Source organism: Myotis yumanensis, unplaced genomic scaffold (genome assembly GCF_028538775.1).
Source record: "Myotis yumanensis isolate MYYU_CA2020_CCGP unplaced genomic scaffold, mMyoYum1.0.hap1 SCAF_12, whole genome shotgun sequence".
NCBI lineage: Eukaryota > Metazoa > Chordata > Mammalia > Chiroptera > Vespertilionidae > Myotis > Myotis yumanensis.
The window spans coordinates 14,728,902-14,746,869 of record NW_027223763.1 but is presented as its reverse complement, the minus strand read 5'-3'; the positions used below and the strand labels follow the sequence as shown (position 1 = coordinate 14,746,869).

At 39.4% G+C, this 17,968-nt stretch overlaps 1 protein-coding gene across 1 annotated transcript in view; it reads left to right on the top strand.

Annotated features, from left to right (window-relative positions):
* The first annotated feature begins 490 nt into the window (after positions 1–490).
* The window catches only part of MEGF9 (multiple EGF like domains 9), an 86,254-nt gene continuing 68,776 nt past the window's right edge, over positions 491–17,968 (top strand). The window contains exon 1 of the mRNA XM_070430797.1: positions 491–1,207. Within this exon, the coding sequence (XP_070286898.1) occupies positions 607–1,207 (601 nt within the window). The 5' untranslated portion in view covers positions 491–606. The remainder of the gene's footprint in view (positions 1,208–17,968) is intronic.

The window sequence follows — 17,968 nt, the reverse complement described above, 5'->3', positions numbered from 1 at the left end:
TTGCTGTCGCCCTCGGCCATGGCCGGGGTTCCAGCCCAGTCCCCACCCGGGTGCGGCGCGGCGCCCCATTGTTCGAGAGGGCGGGATGCTCCCGAGAGCCGAATCCCCGCCCCGGGTCGCGCTCGCCGCCCAATGGAGCAGACGACTTGGCCCGACGCCTGCCGCGCGGGACGCGTCCTTTGTCTGCTCCGCGGCGCCCGGTGCCCGAGGCCCGCGCCCCGCTCCTCCGGCAGACAAAGCCGCGCTGCCGCGAGCCGAATCCGCCGGAGCGGGGCTCGCGCCACCCTCCTCCACCCTTAGCACCGCCCCCTCCTCTTGACGCCCTCTGATTGGCCCGTGAGGCTACAAAGAGGCTGGGGAGCGGATGTGTCACGTGGGAGAGCGTGGCCTCCCATTGGTCGGACGGGGCTGCCAATCGGCGAGGGCGGGCTGTCCGCGCTCGGCCGGGTCGCTCCCTCCGCGCTGGGGCCCGCCCGCGGGGCCGGCCGCCTGTCAGAGGGAGGTGGCGATGGTGCGCCGGGTGGCGTTGGCGCTGGCGGCTGCGGCGGCTTCCCTGGTCCGAGTGCAGCGAGGAGAAGATGACTGACCGGCCGAATGACTGAATGAATGAATGGCGGAGCCGAGCGCGCCATGAAGAGCCTGCCGAGCCTGGGCGGCCTCGCCCTGTTGTGCTGCGCCGCCGCCGCCGCCGCCGCCGCCGCCTCAGTAACCGCGGCGGGGAATGTCACCGGTGGCAGCGGGGCCGCGGGGCAGGTGGACGCGTCGCCGAGCCCGGGGCTGGAGGGCGAGCCCACTCACCCCTTCTCTAAGGCCACGGCTACCACGGCCCAGACCTCGAGGACCGGACCCCCGCGCGCTACCGTCCACCGACCCCTGACGGCGTCTTCTTCAGCCGCGTCCCCGGAGACACCCCCTCTTCGGGCGACGGCTGGACCCGCTCTGACCACCTCTCCGGCGCCGCTCGGCCCCTCGTCGACCGCCCCTGCGGCGGCGGAAAGCACCGCGACCACCCCTCGGGCGACGACCAGACCCGCGCCCACCACCCTCGCGGCGCCCACTGGCCCGGCGCCGACTACCCCTGCGGCGACCACCGTTCCGGCGCCCACGACCCGTCGTCCACCGACCCCGACGCCCGTCGTCCCCCGGAGCCGCGTCCCGCCCACCCCACCTGCCACCGAGGCCCCCTCGCCGCCGCCCCCTCCCCCAGGTGAGTCCCAGCGCTTCCTCGCCCGGCCGGACCCGCTCAGCGGCTGCCCATCCCGGACCCAGCCCCGGGTCTAGGATGGGCTGCGGGCTGGGAGGGACCATGTCTTGTCCCTGAGGCTCCCCAGATCTGGACTCCCAAGTGGGGGGGGGGGGGGGGCAGGCTCCAGCCAGCCTGCTTCCCACCCCCAGCCTGGAAAGTCTTTTGTCCCCCTGGGCCGGGCGGGAGGCATCGCACCTCCCTCCACACGGGGCTTCCTGGCCTTGGTGAGACACCCAGAATGGGCACCAACTTTTGGGTTCGGTTCGCCCATCCTGCCTCTCCGCCTGGGTCATTTGGGGAAGTTCGAAAGCCAGGACAATACCCCCCCCCCCCCCCCCCCCCCCGTCAACCAACGAGTCCAAAGCTGAGTCTAAGGGGTTCCTCCCGAAGCCCCAGTTTCTTGTTCATTTCTCCTTGTTTATGTAAACATCAGAGGTGCGTGTGACAGGTGGAAGGGGCGCCCGGAGCATTTTGTTGACAGACCACTTGAGGCCAAAAGAGAAAAAGAGAGATATTGTAACACCCCCCCCGCCCCCCGAAATAAGTGGATTCAGAAGGTCATTTGGGACAGGTGTGTATCTAGGTTGAGCACATTAATAAATTAGGTTAAATCCCTTCCTTGCACCATTTTTTTTTCCTCTCTCTCTCTCTCAGATACAAGGTCAGTATGTTTGGACAAATATACAATTTAAGCAGGGATGTCCTTTTTTCCCTTTCCCTTAAGCTAGAATCTTAAATGTGCTGATGCCGATAAATGCTGATTTCTGTTTGAGTCTACATGGAAAATAAGGCTCTTCTTCCTGCTGGTTGAAGTCTTCAAGCAAAGTCAGAGACTACTTCTATTCTCTCCTTTAAAAAAAAAAAATCTAAAATGGGCTTGGAACTAAACAAATAACACCTACCCTGTCCAAACCGTTTGCCTAGGTGTACTTGACATTAATGGATCTCTGACCTAATTCTTAGGCTCCGTGATTGACTGCGGAGTCAGGTATGGACTTTGGACTGTAATTGAATTTGCGGAGTTTCTCACATGATTATTAGTCTTAATACAGTCTTGAATCTTGAGCTCAAGCTTGGCATTGCAGATTATTCACTCATAAGAAGCCAAGATTGCATCTCTCCTAGCTTCAGGAGTGTATTAGCCTGCTGGAATATAATCCTTTTTGGCCTTTGTATGGAGAGATTGACATATTATTGAGAGACAGGAAGCAAGTGGTTGAGAGTATGAACTCTGGAGAGCCTATTCTTAGGTTTGAATCCTAACCTGTGAAATGAAAATAATAATAGTACAGTACTTTACTCTTCATAGGATTGCTGTGAAGAGTAAATAAGTCAACATTTATTGTGCTTAGAGCAGTTCCTGGTGCAGAGTTAAGTGCGGTAGTAACGTGTGTGTTAGTTATCCTTATGATCAGGCTGTGTGTGTGTGTGTGTGTGTGTGTGTGTGTATTATAAAACATTTGAGAAACCTAGTAGGGACTTGTGGTGATTTTTATTTGTTTTAGTAAGGTGTAATAGAAAAAGGATGAATTAGATTTTCTGGAATTTGAAGCACACAGTAGCATTTAAGTAGCAAGATCACTTATTTTGAAGGGTCAGTATATGATAAATAAGTCTGTGTAATTGATGTTATTTTACTTTCATTATTTTTGTGTTGTTATTTTTAAGTCACAATGTAACCATTACTTGCAAAAAATACTACAAATAACCAGAGGTCCTCCAAGGACCAAGTGAAAGTCACTCCTTTATTGCCTCCAGGTTCCAGTCAGTCCCTAGAGGTTACTACTGTTAATAGTTTGATCTCTTTTCAGACATTTTTCTGGGCATATATGAACTTATACACAGGGTTTTTAAAAAATCCTGTGTGTAGCTCAGCCGGCGTTGCTCAGTGGTTGAGCATCGACCTATGAACTAGGAGGTCACGGTTCGATTCCCGGTCAGGGCACCTGCTCAGGTTGTGGGCTCCATCCCCAGTGGGGGCATGCAGGAGGCAGCCAATCGATGATTCTCTCTTATCATTGATGTTTCTAAGTCATTCTCCCTCTCCCTTCCTCTCTGAAATAAAAAAAATATATATTTTAAAAAATTTAAAAAATCCTGTGTATAAGTTCATATAAAATAGTTTTTAAAAACTTTAAATGAAATAATTCTGTATATATTGTTTTGCAACTTGCTTATTCACTTACCTATGTATCATGCCCCCCTCCCTGCCCCATATTAGTACTGAGGTCTACCTTATTTATTTATTTTTAACAGTTGCCTTTTGTGTTGTAGAAATGTATCATAACTTAATTAGTCTCTTATTATGGACACTTAGCTTGCTTCTGGGCTTCACTTTAAAAAGCACAGAGAAGAATGTGTTCTCGTTGAGTCCATTATATATATTATATTCTCTAATACTTTGGCTGGAGTTTTACAGACTCCAAATAAATTTTAGATGAAGTAAAGCAAGACTGATCATATTTGCCACTTGAACTGTTCAAGGCTTTTCAAGTACTAACATATACCTATGTCTGTGGTGGTATTTGGGTCACAAAAGTCTTAGGAGGATGCCCAACTTCAGTAACTCTTGTGTTTTAAATTTTCTGTAGTTGGCACTTTTCTGTAAATTCACTATAGATTGCCTGTGATTCTCAGCGGCTGAACTGACTGGGCATATTAATAGGCAGTTTTAGCTTTACAGTGATATAATCAGGTGCAGCCTTTTTGTCTGAGCATGGGTTCTAGTTTACTTCAAACAGTAAGCACATCTCTCTGACACAAGAAAAACTTCCACCTGAATATGAGAGACCTGGTTTGGCTTACAAAGTTGGATTCCCTGGCATTTGGGAAGATGGTTGTACAGGGTGTTTTATTTTAATGCTCTTCTAAGTACTGAGTGCCTTTGGTAATACGTTATGTGTTGCTCTTTGAATTAATAAGAATTTCTTTCATGGAGGTCTAGCTGAGAGCTCCTTTCTGCCCCTCAGTTTGGGCCCTCTTTTATTTACAGGGACTCTGATCGCAAACTGAAACTAATTGCCCAGTAAGTAGGCACTTTTCCTCCCACAGAGCTGGCAAAACATTTGGCTGATTGGTTGGTTAGGTAGGACATTTTAAATAGGGTGAAAGGAGAGGCTGTGATACTAGAGAATAATAGTTATAACAACAGTAAGAGACTGAAGTGATAACACATGTTTGATTTGTAAGGTTATGGGCCTTTAATGCATCTATTTGACAGAGCTGGAGCAGTTACTGTCTGCTGCTAAGATTCTAGTGCAGATGCAAGAAAAAAGGGTCCTTGCACGTTTTGTCTGATTGTGGCAGCCAAGATTGAATGCGGGACTACTGGAGAAAAAAATATGGATCTTTAGGGCCAGATAGAACGTTACTACTACCTCCTAATGGGGCTCTACATTTCAGGAAATACTTCCATAGACTTAGCTGAAATATTTCTCCCTGTGGTTAACACAGACTGGTTCTGGTTCTGCCCTTTGGAGCCACACAGAATAAGTCTGCTCTCTCTGTGTCATGACAGTTCTTCAGGGATTTGGGGATGGTGATCATGTTCCCTCTGAGTCTGGACTAAATACCTTCAGCTCCCTCAACTGTTCTTTTTGTGACATGGTTTCAAATTCCCTCACTACCCTGGTCACCCCACTTCTGAACTTTTAAAATCTTTCCGTATCTCTCCCAAAGTGTGGAACACAGAGCTAGACATAATACTCCAGATGTGTTCTAACTAGCTGTAGCAGAGAGGGCAGTTACCTCGTTCTTTCTGGATGCTATACCACTGTTGATGTAGTTATTCCTAATCAAGAGTAGCTTTTTTGGCAGCCACACTATGTTGTTGACTCATTGAGTCCATTAAGATAGTTAAGTCTTTTTTCTTTTCTTTCTTTCTTTCTTTTTTAAAACATGTGCTAGATGAATCTTCCTTTATTCTGGACTTGGAAATTTTTGTTGTTTTTTAAAGTATAAGCTGAGGCATTTGCTAACCATGTAAGGTTTATTATGCTAGGTTCAAGTCATCCTTTTAGATCCCAGGTCTGTTGGTGTACCCCACCCAGTTTATTCATATTCACCTACAGGGTGTTCCTATAGGCAGAGTCTAAGGACAAGTTAGAGCAGGTTATTCTTACCTCATAGGGGAGAATAACTTTATGGATGTTAAACAGTTTGGAAGGAAAGGAATAATAGTTTAGATTAGTTCTCAAGCGTCTCTTCCAGCTCTAAAGTTCTATAATGATGTGGTATGCATGATTGAGGACACATTAATGCACCCCCAAAGATTCTTTTAAAAAATATATATTTTATTGATTTTTTATAGAGAGGAAGGGAGAGGGATAGAGAGTTAGAAACATCGATGAGAGAGAAACAGCGATCAGCTGCCTCCTGCACACCTCCTGCTGGGGATGTGCCTGCAACCAAGGTACATGCCCTTGACCAGAATCGAACCTGGGACCTTTCAATCCACAGGCTGACACCCTATCCACTGAGCCAAACCGGTTAGGGCCCCCCCAAAGATTCTTAATCATTTATTTGTTATCTAAATTAAGAGAATAGGCCTTGTTAGAGTTTGAAAAATCTGGTTACTATGATACTTACATAAATTATTACGAATGGATTTTATTTGAAAGGAACGTTCTGATAATGCACCTAACTGTACTGGGAAATGTTTTCTTCATCCTAAAATTCTCTACTGCTAAATTCAGGGTCTTATTTGCTTATAGTTATTTAAGAACATGCCATTCATTTTAAGGAAATAGAAATTATTCAGACTCCAAAGGTAATGTAAGTCCATAATCTTATCCAAAACTTGTGGGGCTGGATGTATTTCACAATTTAGAATTTTTTAGGTTTTAGGAAGTTAATAAATACACCCCAGTGAAGTCTGGGGCAGTATCCTATAATCAAGCACATTAAAATATTTGTGGCAAAATGCATATATATTCACACCAAGTAGGATAAATAAAGACTATAAATAGCCTTGAATTTTTTTCAGCTCAGGTTTTGCTGCCAAATGAGTTACAGAAAAAATTTGGTTTTTGGAGCTTCTGGTATTTAGCATCAGGTCTGAGGGATTGTGGACCACTGTTATTATAATTACAAACACATATAGTACTCACTATGTTCCAGGCAATGTTCTAAATGCTTCACATATATGATTTTTTAATCTTCACAACATTAGGTGTAATCAAGTTATTATTATCCTCATTTTGTAGATAAGGAATCTGAAGCTTAGAGAAGCCTAGTTGTGGCAGATCCTGGATTCAAACCAAGTTGTTCTGGTTCCAGAGTCTGTATTATTGACATTTAAAGAAGTAGCTACAGCGTCATCTTGTACACATAAAAGGCTGTGGGTTCAATTCCTAGGTTTTGGGTTTGATCCCCGGTTAGGGCATGTACAGCAACTGATGGATGTTTCTCTTTCACATCGTTTCACTCTCTCTCTCTCTCTAAAAAAAACAACAAAAACAACAAACACTAAAACAACAAAAACGAACACAACACATATCCTTGGGTGAGGATAAAAAAATTTAAAAAGGAGCAGCTACATAGTAGAGAAGAGGAAAGCGTTTGCTAAAAATATTGGTTCTTGGATACTAAACTGAAAAACAACAACACACTGTTCTCTGGCATGTATTCCCTTTACTCAATTGTGCACTATTCATTCACCTCATGTTTTCTGTTTTACAACTGTGATTTTAAATTATAGCTCTAATTCTTCCTTTGATTTGATTCTAATATGGTCTGTGACAGAGAAAAATTTAACTGTAGTCATTTTAGGGCCAGGCCCAAGACATCTCAAATTCACTATATCTTATTTCTAGGCTAAATACCTAGCTTTCTGTAGAAATTCCTTAGTCTGATTAGATTCTGGAACATAATAGTTAAACTCCAGAACATTAGTTTCAATTATTCTGAGTTATGTCCCCAGGAAGCCTTCTGGCTAGTTGAAAATTTACACATTGATATAATCTGACTAGGTCTTTTTATCTCAATTTTTTTTAAAGACCCATAAAATTAAAGTGTGCATTACTTTCATCTCAGCATTTCTAAACATGTATATGTTAACTTCCAGACGTCCTGGCACCCTTATAAAAAGAATGGAAGAAAAGTATCACAGTGCTGTTTTTACTGATGAGTAAATTATGGGTAGAGAGATTACTGCTCTAGGGCACTTAATAGATCAGAAGAGAATAGAAATATAAGATTGTGTTTGGCTGAAAGACAGTGTTAGATGATATTTTTAGTTATAAATAGCTTTAGTTTATGTTTTTTTGCCTTGATTTTTATTTATTTTTTTTTTAGATATGATATGAAAACTTTTGTTACTAATGTTGAGATCATGTTACAGACACCTCTTCTGTGGTCCCTTCGTCTTTTTTCAAGAACACATTATGGTTTATCTGTTTTTCAGTAGAAACAATTACCCTAATTGTACTGGTAACCTTGAAGGGAGATTTTCAAAAATTGTGACAAAAAAGATAAAGATTATGTCTGAATACATATGTGTTTGGATCACAGTAAAAGTCCACTCAAAATAATTATCCTCTTAGATGTATCTAAGTACATGTGATAAATTTGTGTCAAAATAATCCCTCTGGTAATGTCACTGTTCCACAGATCACTATTATTGTCAGGTGATATCTTTTCCTATTACTTTTTCTTCATTAAAAAAAGTCTTTCATTCCCCTTGCTAATTTATTTTTTAACTTTAAACTCCTATATGTTCCTCTCACTCTTATCTCTTATTCTTAGCCTCATCCATTCTTTCATGCTCTTTAAGGAACCAAATTATTCTCTCTATTTAACAATTTACCACTTTGTCCTTCTTCAGTGCCTTCTCAAAGCTCAATTCTTCCAAGAAGTCTTTCTAGAGGAACAAAAGGTCCTTGAAGATGTCCTGGTAACAGGGTGCACAGAGTTGAACACTTTGCACTCAGAACAAAACCTGTCTTTCTCTGTGACTTTGACTTTCTTCCTTTGAATTTGTTTTTAGTCTATTTAATTTAGATTATTAAGCCCACTTGAGAAGAAAATGTCATCATTTATATGGTATATAAAACATGGTATTAATTATCCCTTTTTGAAAAAAGGAACTAGAAAAAAATGAGAGAAAAGTTTTGGTTTTGCTCTGGGGTCTTCTTTATTGCCCAGCTTCCAATCCCCCTCCCCTTAACCCATTCTCCTGAGGAACAATACAGAAAAAACTGTCTTAACAGAAGTTATCTGTCTCAATTTAAAAAAAATCAAATACTTTGAATAAGTAGCAATTTTTTTCTATTAATGAATAATATGAACTGGTTTTGGAGAGTAGGTGGATTGGTGCTGTATACCAGTATAAAGGGTTTAATTTGGTTGAGAAACAAATGTTTGCTCTTTTGAATGACAAAATATCCCCTCTAGAGATTTTATTAAAGTTAATAGTGAACAAAGTTCTTCTAATAAAGAATAAGTATGCGGTGTTTTATAGTTTACAAGGTGCTCTTAGAATCTCCAAGACTTTGACATCCATATTTTGTTAATTTCTGAGTATTACTTGAATGAATAAAGGCTAAGCTTCTGTTTTCTGTTGGTACTTTTATTGGTGAATATTGACAAAATCTTTACAGGTTTTTTTGTGGGTTTCGCGTTTGATATTTTGTATTTCAAACTGTTTTTTTTTTTTTAAATATATTTTTATTGATTTTTTACAGAGAGGAAGGGAGAGAAATAGAGAGTTAGAAACATCGATGAGAGAGAAACATCGATCAGCTGCCTCCTGCACACCACCCACTGGGGATGTGCCCGCAACCCAAGTACATGCCCTTGACCGGAATCGAACCCGGGACCCTTCAGTCCGCAGGCCGACGCTCTATCCACTGAGCCAAACCGGTTTTGGCCAAACTGTTGTCTTTTAAGTTTATCTTGTTGAATGGAAATCTTTGGTTTAGCTTACCCATATTTATAGGATGGAAAATGGTATTTGGAAAAGAGGATTGCTTACTTTACATTTTATTTCCTAGGTTCAATATGGGGCTGAGTGTTATAGAAAAAGCCCAGTATTCATTGAAAGTAAATGGTGATGTAGGTAACAAAAGTGAACTACAGAACTTGATTGAAAGGGCTCATGTAAATCTCACTTCTTCAGATTGAAATATGATTTACTTCTCTCCTAGTGTAGGAATCTCTTTGGAATTATCTTAACATTATTTTAGTTCTACTTCCTCAAATCAGTGTGTCAGTGGCAAAGAGACGTGGTACTCTTTCACCTCTCATTTCTAATTTAATATTTAACACTTTATCAGGAAAGGTAATTAATATTAATTGAGCACATATTACATGCCCAGTTACTTACCAGGATTTTTTTTACACACATCATGTTATTTAATTCTTAAACAATGCAGTAGTTAAATATTATTATCCTTACTTTATGGATGGCAAATATTTAGATTTAGAAATATAAAGTAGCTTGCTTAAACTTATCTATATATATAAAAACCTAAGTGACCAGACGACCGAATGACTGGTTGACTGGTCACTATGATGCGCACTGACCACCAGGGGATAGATGCTCAATGCACAGGATTGGGCTCCCTCCTGTCTGGATCGGGCCTGTGGGGATTGGGCTCTCTTCCTGTCTGGATCAGGCCTGCAGGGATCAGGCTGAAACTGGCTATCCGACATCTCCCGAGGGGTCCTGGATAGCGAGAAAGTGCAGGCCAGGCTGAGGGACCCCACCGGTACATGAATCTGTGCACCAGGCCTCTAGTCAGGTTTATAAAGTCCTTGAGGGCAGGGACTTCTGTTTGTTTTGTTCTCAATTGTATTCCAAGTGTTCAGCATAGATAGATTCTCAATAAATATTTGATGATTGAATGAGTAAAAAAGAAGGAATGGTTTGTAGCTATACTACAGTTGCAGTGTATTCTTAAGGAAAATAATGTAATCTCCTGGCCTGTTCCCTTATAGTTTAGAAATGAACTTTTCTCCTTCTTTTCCCCTTTACTACTTATGGCAAATGGAGTTCCTTGAAATCTAGCAAATTACATTATTTATTTATATTTTGTTACATAACTTTGTTCCTTCTATTTTTCTCAGTTAAAGGAAAGGAAGAACAGCAATAGACAAATAAACACCTGCTGACTTTTGTACAAAGAGTAGCTAAGTTGGAAAAGCTGAGCACTTTTCTGTAAGTTATTTCTTAGGTCTTTTACCAGTTCTGATCTTGGGCAAGTAATTACATCTGTAAAATGAGAGAGTTAGACTAGATTTGTGGCTTTTACTAGTAAACTGTATTATTTTGAGACCTAGAGTTCCTTGGATGTGTTTGGGAGGTCAAGTGGTTCTACTTCTGGGCCCTCCACCCCCAACTCCCACCCCCAAATCACCACCCACAATTTTGTCAGCTCCATTCTCATCTGGTTTATATGCTGGGTTTCTTTCAGTAAAGATTTTTGAAATAGGAATTCTTCTACTCTACATTTCTATGATAATGAAATTATAGTAATCTGTGAACTATTATGCAAGCATTAAAATAATTATATTATGTTTAGTAGCAATATACTAATATACCATAGTGCAGTGGTTGGCAAACTCATTAGTCAACAGAGCCAAATATCAACAGTACAACGACTGAAATTTCTTTTGAGAGCCAGATTTTTTAAACTTAAACTATATAGGTAGGTACATTGTTACTAACTTAATTAGGGTACTCCTAAACTGGCCTTTGCTAAAAACGTCCTCAATCTGATTGAGGTGCGTTCGCTGAGGTTGACTCCTTCCAACTCTCCCTCCACACTCGTCTTGTATACTTGTTTCGTTTATCTCCTTTTGTTCATCCTCTCTATATGTCCAAACCATCTCAACATACCTTTCTCAATCCTCGACACTACATCTTCTTTCACTCCACAACGTTCCCTGTACGTGTGTGCCCGCACGTGGTATTTTGTGGAAGAGCCGCACTCAAGGGGCCAAAGAGCCACATGTGGCTTGAGAGCCACGGTTTGCCAACCACTGCCATAGTGGCTAAAGCTAAATAATGAGATTATGGGTCGTTTTAATTACCTTCTTTGTATTTTTCTGAAATTTCCACTAAATATATCTAATTTTAATTTCAGAATCATAAAAATAAATAAAAAATAGAAAAAAGTTGTGATAAGGTTGGTAAGCATTTATTTACATGACATCAAGTTAGTTGATATTACCTAGGGCCACTTAATTATAATTTCTGTCATTGACTTAGCAATTTTGATTTGCATCAGAGATAGTTGTTTAGTCTCAGTGAGTTGTGGTTCTGAAGAGAGGAAATTGCTGAAGACAATATGGAAGAAAGGAAACTTTCCTGAGGCTTGACAAATCTTAGACATATGGTAGGGATGACATCTAAGATTTGGTACCTTTGGGAAGGTTTAACTGGGATCTAGAAGAGAATGAAAACAGAAGTGGTTCTTTATCCATTTAATTCTGTCTAGGGAATTTAAAGCATGCACTTAAAAATTAATTAAAATAGCTTATTAAAATAGTTCTTGTTTAAATTGTGCAAATTTTGAATTTATGTCATGGTTCATAGCCTTTGCTAATAGAAGGTCTTTGATTAGATCTTCCTTTAAAGATATAGAGCTCTCAAAAGTTTGGTTTCAGTCTGCCCATATGTTTTGCAATTAGATCATATGGGATTGCTTTTATTCTGGTAATATACCAGCAGCTCTATATGATATCCTTGCCAGGGAGACAGCTAAGCTCGGAGGGAAAGGGAATTTATTCAATTAGAAAAAGGAATGTATTCTGATTAGTCACAGGGAAAATGATAAGGAGTAGGAATGTGTTCAACCTGGCTAGAGATGGTAAATAACCTTTATTTAGTTTTAGACTGACTTTGGAATCTTTTGTTTCAGTTTTGCAGGCTTCCCAGAAACTGTCATATTACCAGGGATTTTATTCTTACTATATTTTAATTATTTATTTTTTTAAAATCTAGTGCTTTTACTTGATGTATGTGAGCAAAAAGAAGAGGTTAGGAGTAACAGTTAACTGTAAGGAGAAAATTGTATTCTCTATGACCATTTTAATTTTGGAAACGGTCTTTAAAGGTGAAATTCCTTCAAAAATATTCTAGGGAAAGTTTAGATGTTGGTCTCTCTGAAGGAAGTTGGATGAATTGAGTACCTTTTAGATTCCCTTCAGTCCTATCATTTACAGAGATGTGATAGTAGTTTGGGAAGGGTTAATGGAAATAATAGGGGATAAGAGGAGATGATTGATATTCCAGTATAATTTTATTGTTTATTGAGGCTTGCTTGATTAGAAGAAGCTTCCCATTGGGCTTTTTCTGCCATAGACTTCTCATTTGACTTCATATTCATTATAATCCTACCTTGTCTTTTGATGTATCTGTTCTATATGAACTGCATTAACAATATGGCCCCATCATCCATTGATGTTGTGTGAGTTAATGAATAGTTATAAAGTGTATCAAAAACACAAAGCAATCCAGCTGTTGGGTATTATTATACTGAATTGTTGGTATGTTGCCTACAAACCTATCCTGTTCAACTGGTTTTAGTTTTTAAGTTAATTTGTTGCTTAAACTTGTCCATGAAGGCTGAGTTGAATGGTCCAAACCAGTGGTCGGCAAACTAATTAGTCAACAGAGCCAAATATCAACAGTACAACAATTGAAATTTATTTTGAGAGCCAAATTTTTTAAACTTAAACTATATAGGTAGGTACATTGTTATTAACTTAATTAGGGTATTCCTAAGGCAGTGATGGCGAACCTATGACACACGTGTCAGAGGTGACACGCGAACTCATTTTTTGGGTTGATTTTTCTTTGTTAAATGGCATTTAAATATATAAAATAAATATCAAAAATATAAGTCTTTGTTTTACTATGGTTGCAAATATCAAAAAATTTCTATATGTGACACGGCACCAGAGTTAAGTTAGGGTTTTTCAAAATGCTGACATGCCGAGCTCAAAAGGTTCTCCATCACTGTCCTAAGGCTTAGGAAGAGCCACACTCAAGGGGCCAAAGAGCCCCATGTGGCTCATGAGCCGCAGTTTGCCAACCACGGGCAAACTAATCAGTGGAATAGCAGTCAGGAGAACTGCATTTCAGTTTTTATTTCCATTCACTTTGTGAGTTCTTGAGCACCTTTTTAAATGGCTCTGTGACTTAGTTTCTCTGACTATAACATGAAGCCTGCTACTTCCAGTCTCCCAAGGTTTTTGATAAGTTATATGTGTAAATTATGGTGGGCTTTTCTCAACACAAAGGCTTTATAGAATTCAAACTGTTTTCTGGTATTCTTTCCTGATTACATGGTTTATGTAGCTTACAGTGTAATGTGAACAAGATAGCTTTTGATTAAACACAACAAAGAAGTAAACACATGCATTTTTAAGGGGCTTCTTTATGCCCCTTAATAACATATTTTTATGTTATTTTGTAGTTAACCAATTTGTATTGGTATTTTCCAAAGATTTGGGATCCTAAAGTATTATTTTTCTTCCTGTACTACCTTGAAAATAAAATATTCCTTATCTCATATTAAACTCATAAAATAAATCACTTATGCTTTTGTAGATCTTTAGTATTATTTTTAGTTGATCTCTTTAGAATGGGTTCCACTTAATCTTTTTTATGATTTCAAAAATAATACATGTTTATTTTAGAAAATATAAAGAAATATAAAGACAAAATGGACCCAGATACAACTAAAGTTAACATTTTAGTGGTAACCACAGAATTTTTTTACATCAATACTTATCTCCTTCCCTACCATTGAGGTAATTCTGTATGGATGTATTGTTTTGAAATTGCTGTTTAAGGTAATATATTTCAAATACTTAGCACTGTGAAATGGAACACTTTTCAAATTAAGTTGAAAGTAGTACTTTTGGTGCTATTACTGTAATTTAAATGATCAAACTCTGAGTGCTTACTCTGTTCAAGCTACTATATTAGGTGTCTCCTAATAGTTACAGAAAAAAACTATACCATGAAGCTTTTTAATCACTGACTGAATTTAACATTTTATTACTGCATACATTGCTTCATTTCTCACAGCAATAAATTAGGTCACTTATTTGTTATGAAAACAGGTGTGGGTTCTAAAGTCAGGTATATGACAGATCAAAATGGGGAAAAATTGACCACATTTAAATTATTTGTCACGTCACCAAAAAGAACATAAATCTATTTTAAATAGAGATCTCAGACTCCATATGATGCTTTTCTTGAGACTTGGTACTCCTTGGCAGAACTAAACTTGTGATTATTTTTCTTGTGTCTGTTCCAGCACAAGCATGATTTTTTCTTGGGTTCAAGTGGTCTCTGAAAGCCCAAAGCAGTCTGAAACCAAGCCAGGCTTTTAGTATTTTTAATTCTGCGATGAGAGAAATCAAGGTGTCCATCTGCCTAGCTCATATATTGCCAAAAAATGCCTAGGTGCTGGGCTAAAGTATGGCTTTGACCTTCAGGAAACAGATATCTATTTCATACAGTGATCTCTGTTCTCTGAAATTTGTGAAGAAAGGGTTATAACTTTCAAATCAAAGCAATAATGAACAATAGTGTTATTGAGAGAGGGTTAAATTATTAATGCATTTAAAACAATTCAGAAGTGTTTAATAACCAGCATAGATTAATAATCAGCACATACTAAATACTCAGAGTTAGCTATCTTTATTATTAATAGTTTTTATTACATACTTATAGTGTTTGAAAAACAGCAGAGAAAACTTTGTCAATTCTAGATTAATAAATTTACCAGGTTTCTTGACAGCGTCTGTAGACTGGCAACACATTGGTATTTAGGAAGACTTGCACATCTTAACAAGTCAACCTTTCTAACAGGTAGTGCTAAGGTATCGAGTAATACTAATGTGCTTGACCACATCTTATCTTGTCAGAGTTGCCCAGGTTAGAGTGGCCAGATTTATCCTGTGACATGTTACAGATACAACAGGAATAGTAGTGCTCAGAACTGGACTAAATGGAAGCTGTTTTCAAAAAGCAAATGCAAAGATAGAACTCCAAGGAATCCCTGAAACAGCCATTGTCCAGTTCTGGCAGATGTATACTCTTCTGGGATCTTTTGAAGGTATCAGGCCATAGCCACAAATGACTCAGTAGAGTGAAAATAAGACTGGCCTATAGAAAGACATGACCACTCAACTTTATATTGGTTACACATTGATATTTTTGAGAGCCTGCCAAATACAACATGCACATACACAGTGCAAGTCACATAATCTCCTTGGGCTTCTATACCATCATATGTAACTTAAGTATAATAGTACCAACCTAATATGGTTCTTGAGCGTTGACCTATAATTGAAACCCAGCTCTGTCTGACTTAAAAGTCTGTGTTCTTTTTTCTTTTGACTAAACTGAGCTGCATTGCCAAAGCAGATGGGAATGAAATAAAGCAGTCAGTGGTACAGAGCACATTTAGGCTTCTGTTTCTATCGCCTTCCCTACCCATCCCCGACAAGCCTATACATCGTCCTTCTCAGCACTCATTCTGAATTACAGTGACTCAGGTTTGATTTCAGTAGCTACTGTGAAAATCAAAATTAGATCAAAGAGTATTTCTCAGAGGTGGGTATGGTTGTGGAGTGGAGCTAGGGAGAGGAGATAATAGTGGAAATTAGTTGAAAGTAAATAGGTAGACAACTATGATAAATGTTAAGCAGAACCTAACAGTAACTATGAGGTTGTCTAGTCAGCACCAGCAGGATTGGTCTAACAGAGACTGTAATGCTTATTAGCATTTGGCAAAAAATACCACACACTGCAAAATGGTAGTATCGATTGTTCTTGACTTGACAGTAAAACCTTTCATCTTTAACTTAATAGGGACTGTAGCTCAAGATGCTGATGCAAGTCAATATGTTTTAAAAAGTAGCAGGTGACATTTGATTTTATGAAAGTCATAGAAGAATCTCAGACTTGCAAATGTAATGAATAGTTCTGCCAGTCATCTGAGGATGTATTTCCCTTTCCCCATTTTATAAACTTCCCTCATTATGCAAAGTTCAGACAAAGGAGAAACTATTATTTTAAGTATAGACCCAGCTACTTCAGATATATTTGCAAAACATATTGGCAGATGATATATACAATTGTGAAGATTTGTATTTATTAAAAAGAATTAAATAGCTTCAGTTTGTATGGTATCAGAACTCAACAATAACATGCTGCACGTGTACAAGGGCAGCGGTCAGGTCGAACTATGCAAATTTAGCTGTGGAGAATATATATACAGTGCAAAGCCTGGTCATATCATTCTCCTAGTTAATAATTTAATATAATTATACTTCAATATAATTCTCCTATTTAACCACATAAATAATTCCAGCCCAAAATGCTTAAGTTTCTTAATATGATTTAAAATGTCTTCATAATCTGTCTCTGTAATAATTTCCTACCATCTCCTTATGCTCTAAACTCCAGCACAAACTGCTTTTATTTCCCACGAATACTATGCTTATTGTTATTAATAAGGCAGTCATCTGGGTCAGATACTCTGCGCTTTAAATGAATTATCATGACCTTGTTTAATTCTCAAAGAACCTAACAAGAAATATGTATTATTATCCCCACTTTACTAAGCAGAAATTGAGACTTTGAGAGTTTAAGTACACCGAGCAAGGTCTTATAGCTAGTAAAATGTAGAACCTTGATTCCAGTTCACATCTGTCTAGCTTCAAAGCCTCCTTTCTTAATCACTAAACTAACTGGTCTCCAGTTAGCTTTGCTTATGTTGTTCCCTCTGCCTGGAATTCCCTTCTCTTCAGTTTTAATAAGGGTCTTAATTATAGCAACAGAAATTGAATTTATTAAAAGGATATTGAAGAGTTCATAGAATCTCCAGGGAATTAAATTCAGGACATGGAGCTAGACATATGCCCTGTTGTGTCACAGAGAAGTCCACTGAATATGCCACTGACACCACCACTGAACATTAGAGGCTATAGTTGCAATACTAAGTACTGCTGCCACTTATCATACCATAGCCATTATCCCTCTGCCACTAGAGCATCACGCTCATTGCTTTGGATCATTAGTCTCTAATCCCAAGCCAGGTGAGGGTGCATATGATTGTTAAAGCCTCAATCACTTGCCCATGCCCTGAAAGCAGGGAAAAAATGATCTGGTATTATGAACTTTTGTGGTACAGTAGCAAAATTTAAAAGATTGATAATTTCCCCAAATAAGAAGGAATTCTGAAATAGTAGGAAATTAGACTATGACACTAAATTGTCTACCACATCCCTTTCTTTCACCTGATACACTTATTTGTCCTTGAAAAACATCCATGCAGCTTCCTATGCTATTGTACCTTATATATTACTAGAGGCCTAGTGTGTCAGGGGGAGGGGCCACAGGTAGTTGGCCAGCTGGTCCTGCCCCCTGGTCGAACTCCCGGTCGAGGGGACAATTTGCATATTAGCCTTTTTATTATATAGGCTATTACTGTACATATTATATTTTTATTACTTTGTAAGGATTCTTATTTTTAAAGTATTATTTGTTTATGCAACTGACTCCTCTATATCTTAGGTTCAAGTAGCTTATTGACTCTGTCTTTTTGATGTTTGTACTCTCTTACATCTACCTAGGACAGTGTTCAGCACATAGTAAGTACTCAATAAATAGTTGAACTGAACATAAATCCTCCCCACCCACTACCATTAGAATGTAAGTTCCATAAGTGCAGGGATTTTTCTCCCTCTCTCCCTTCA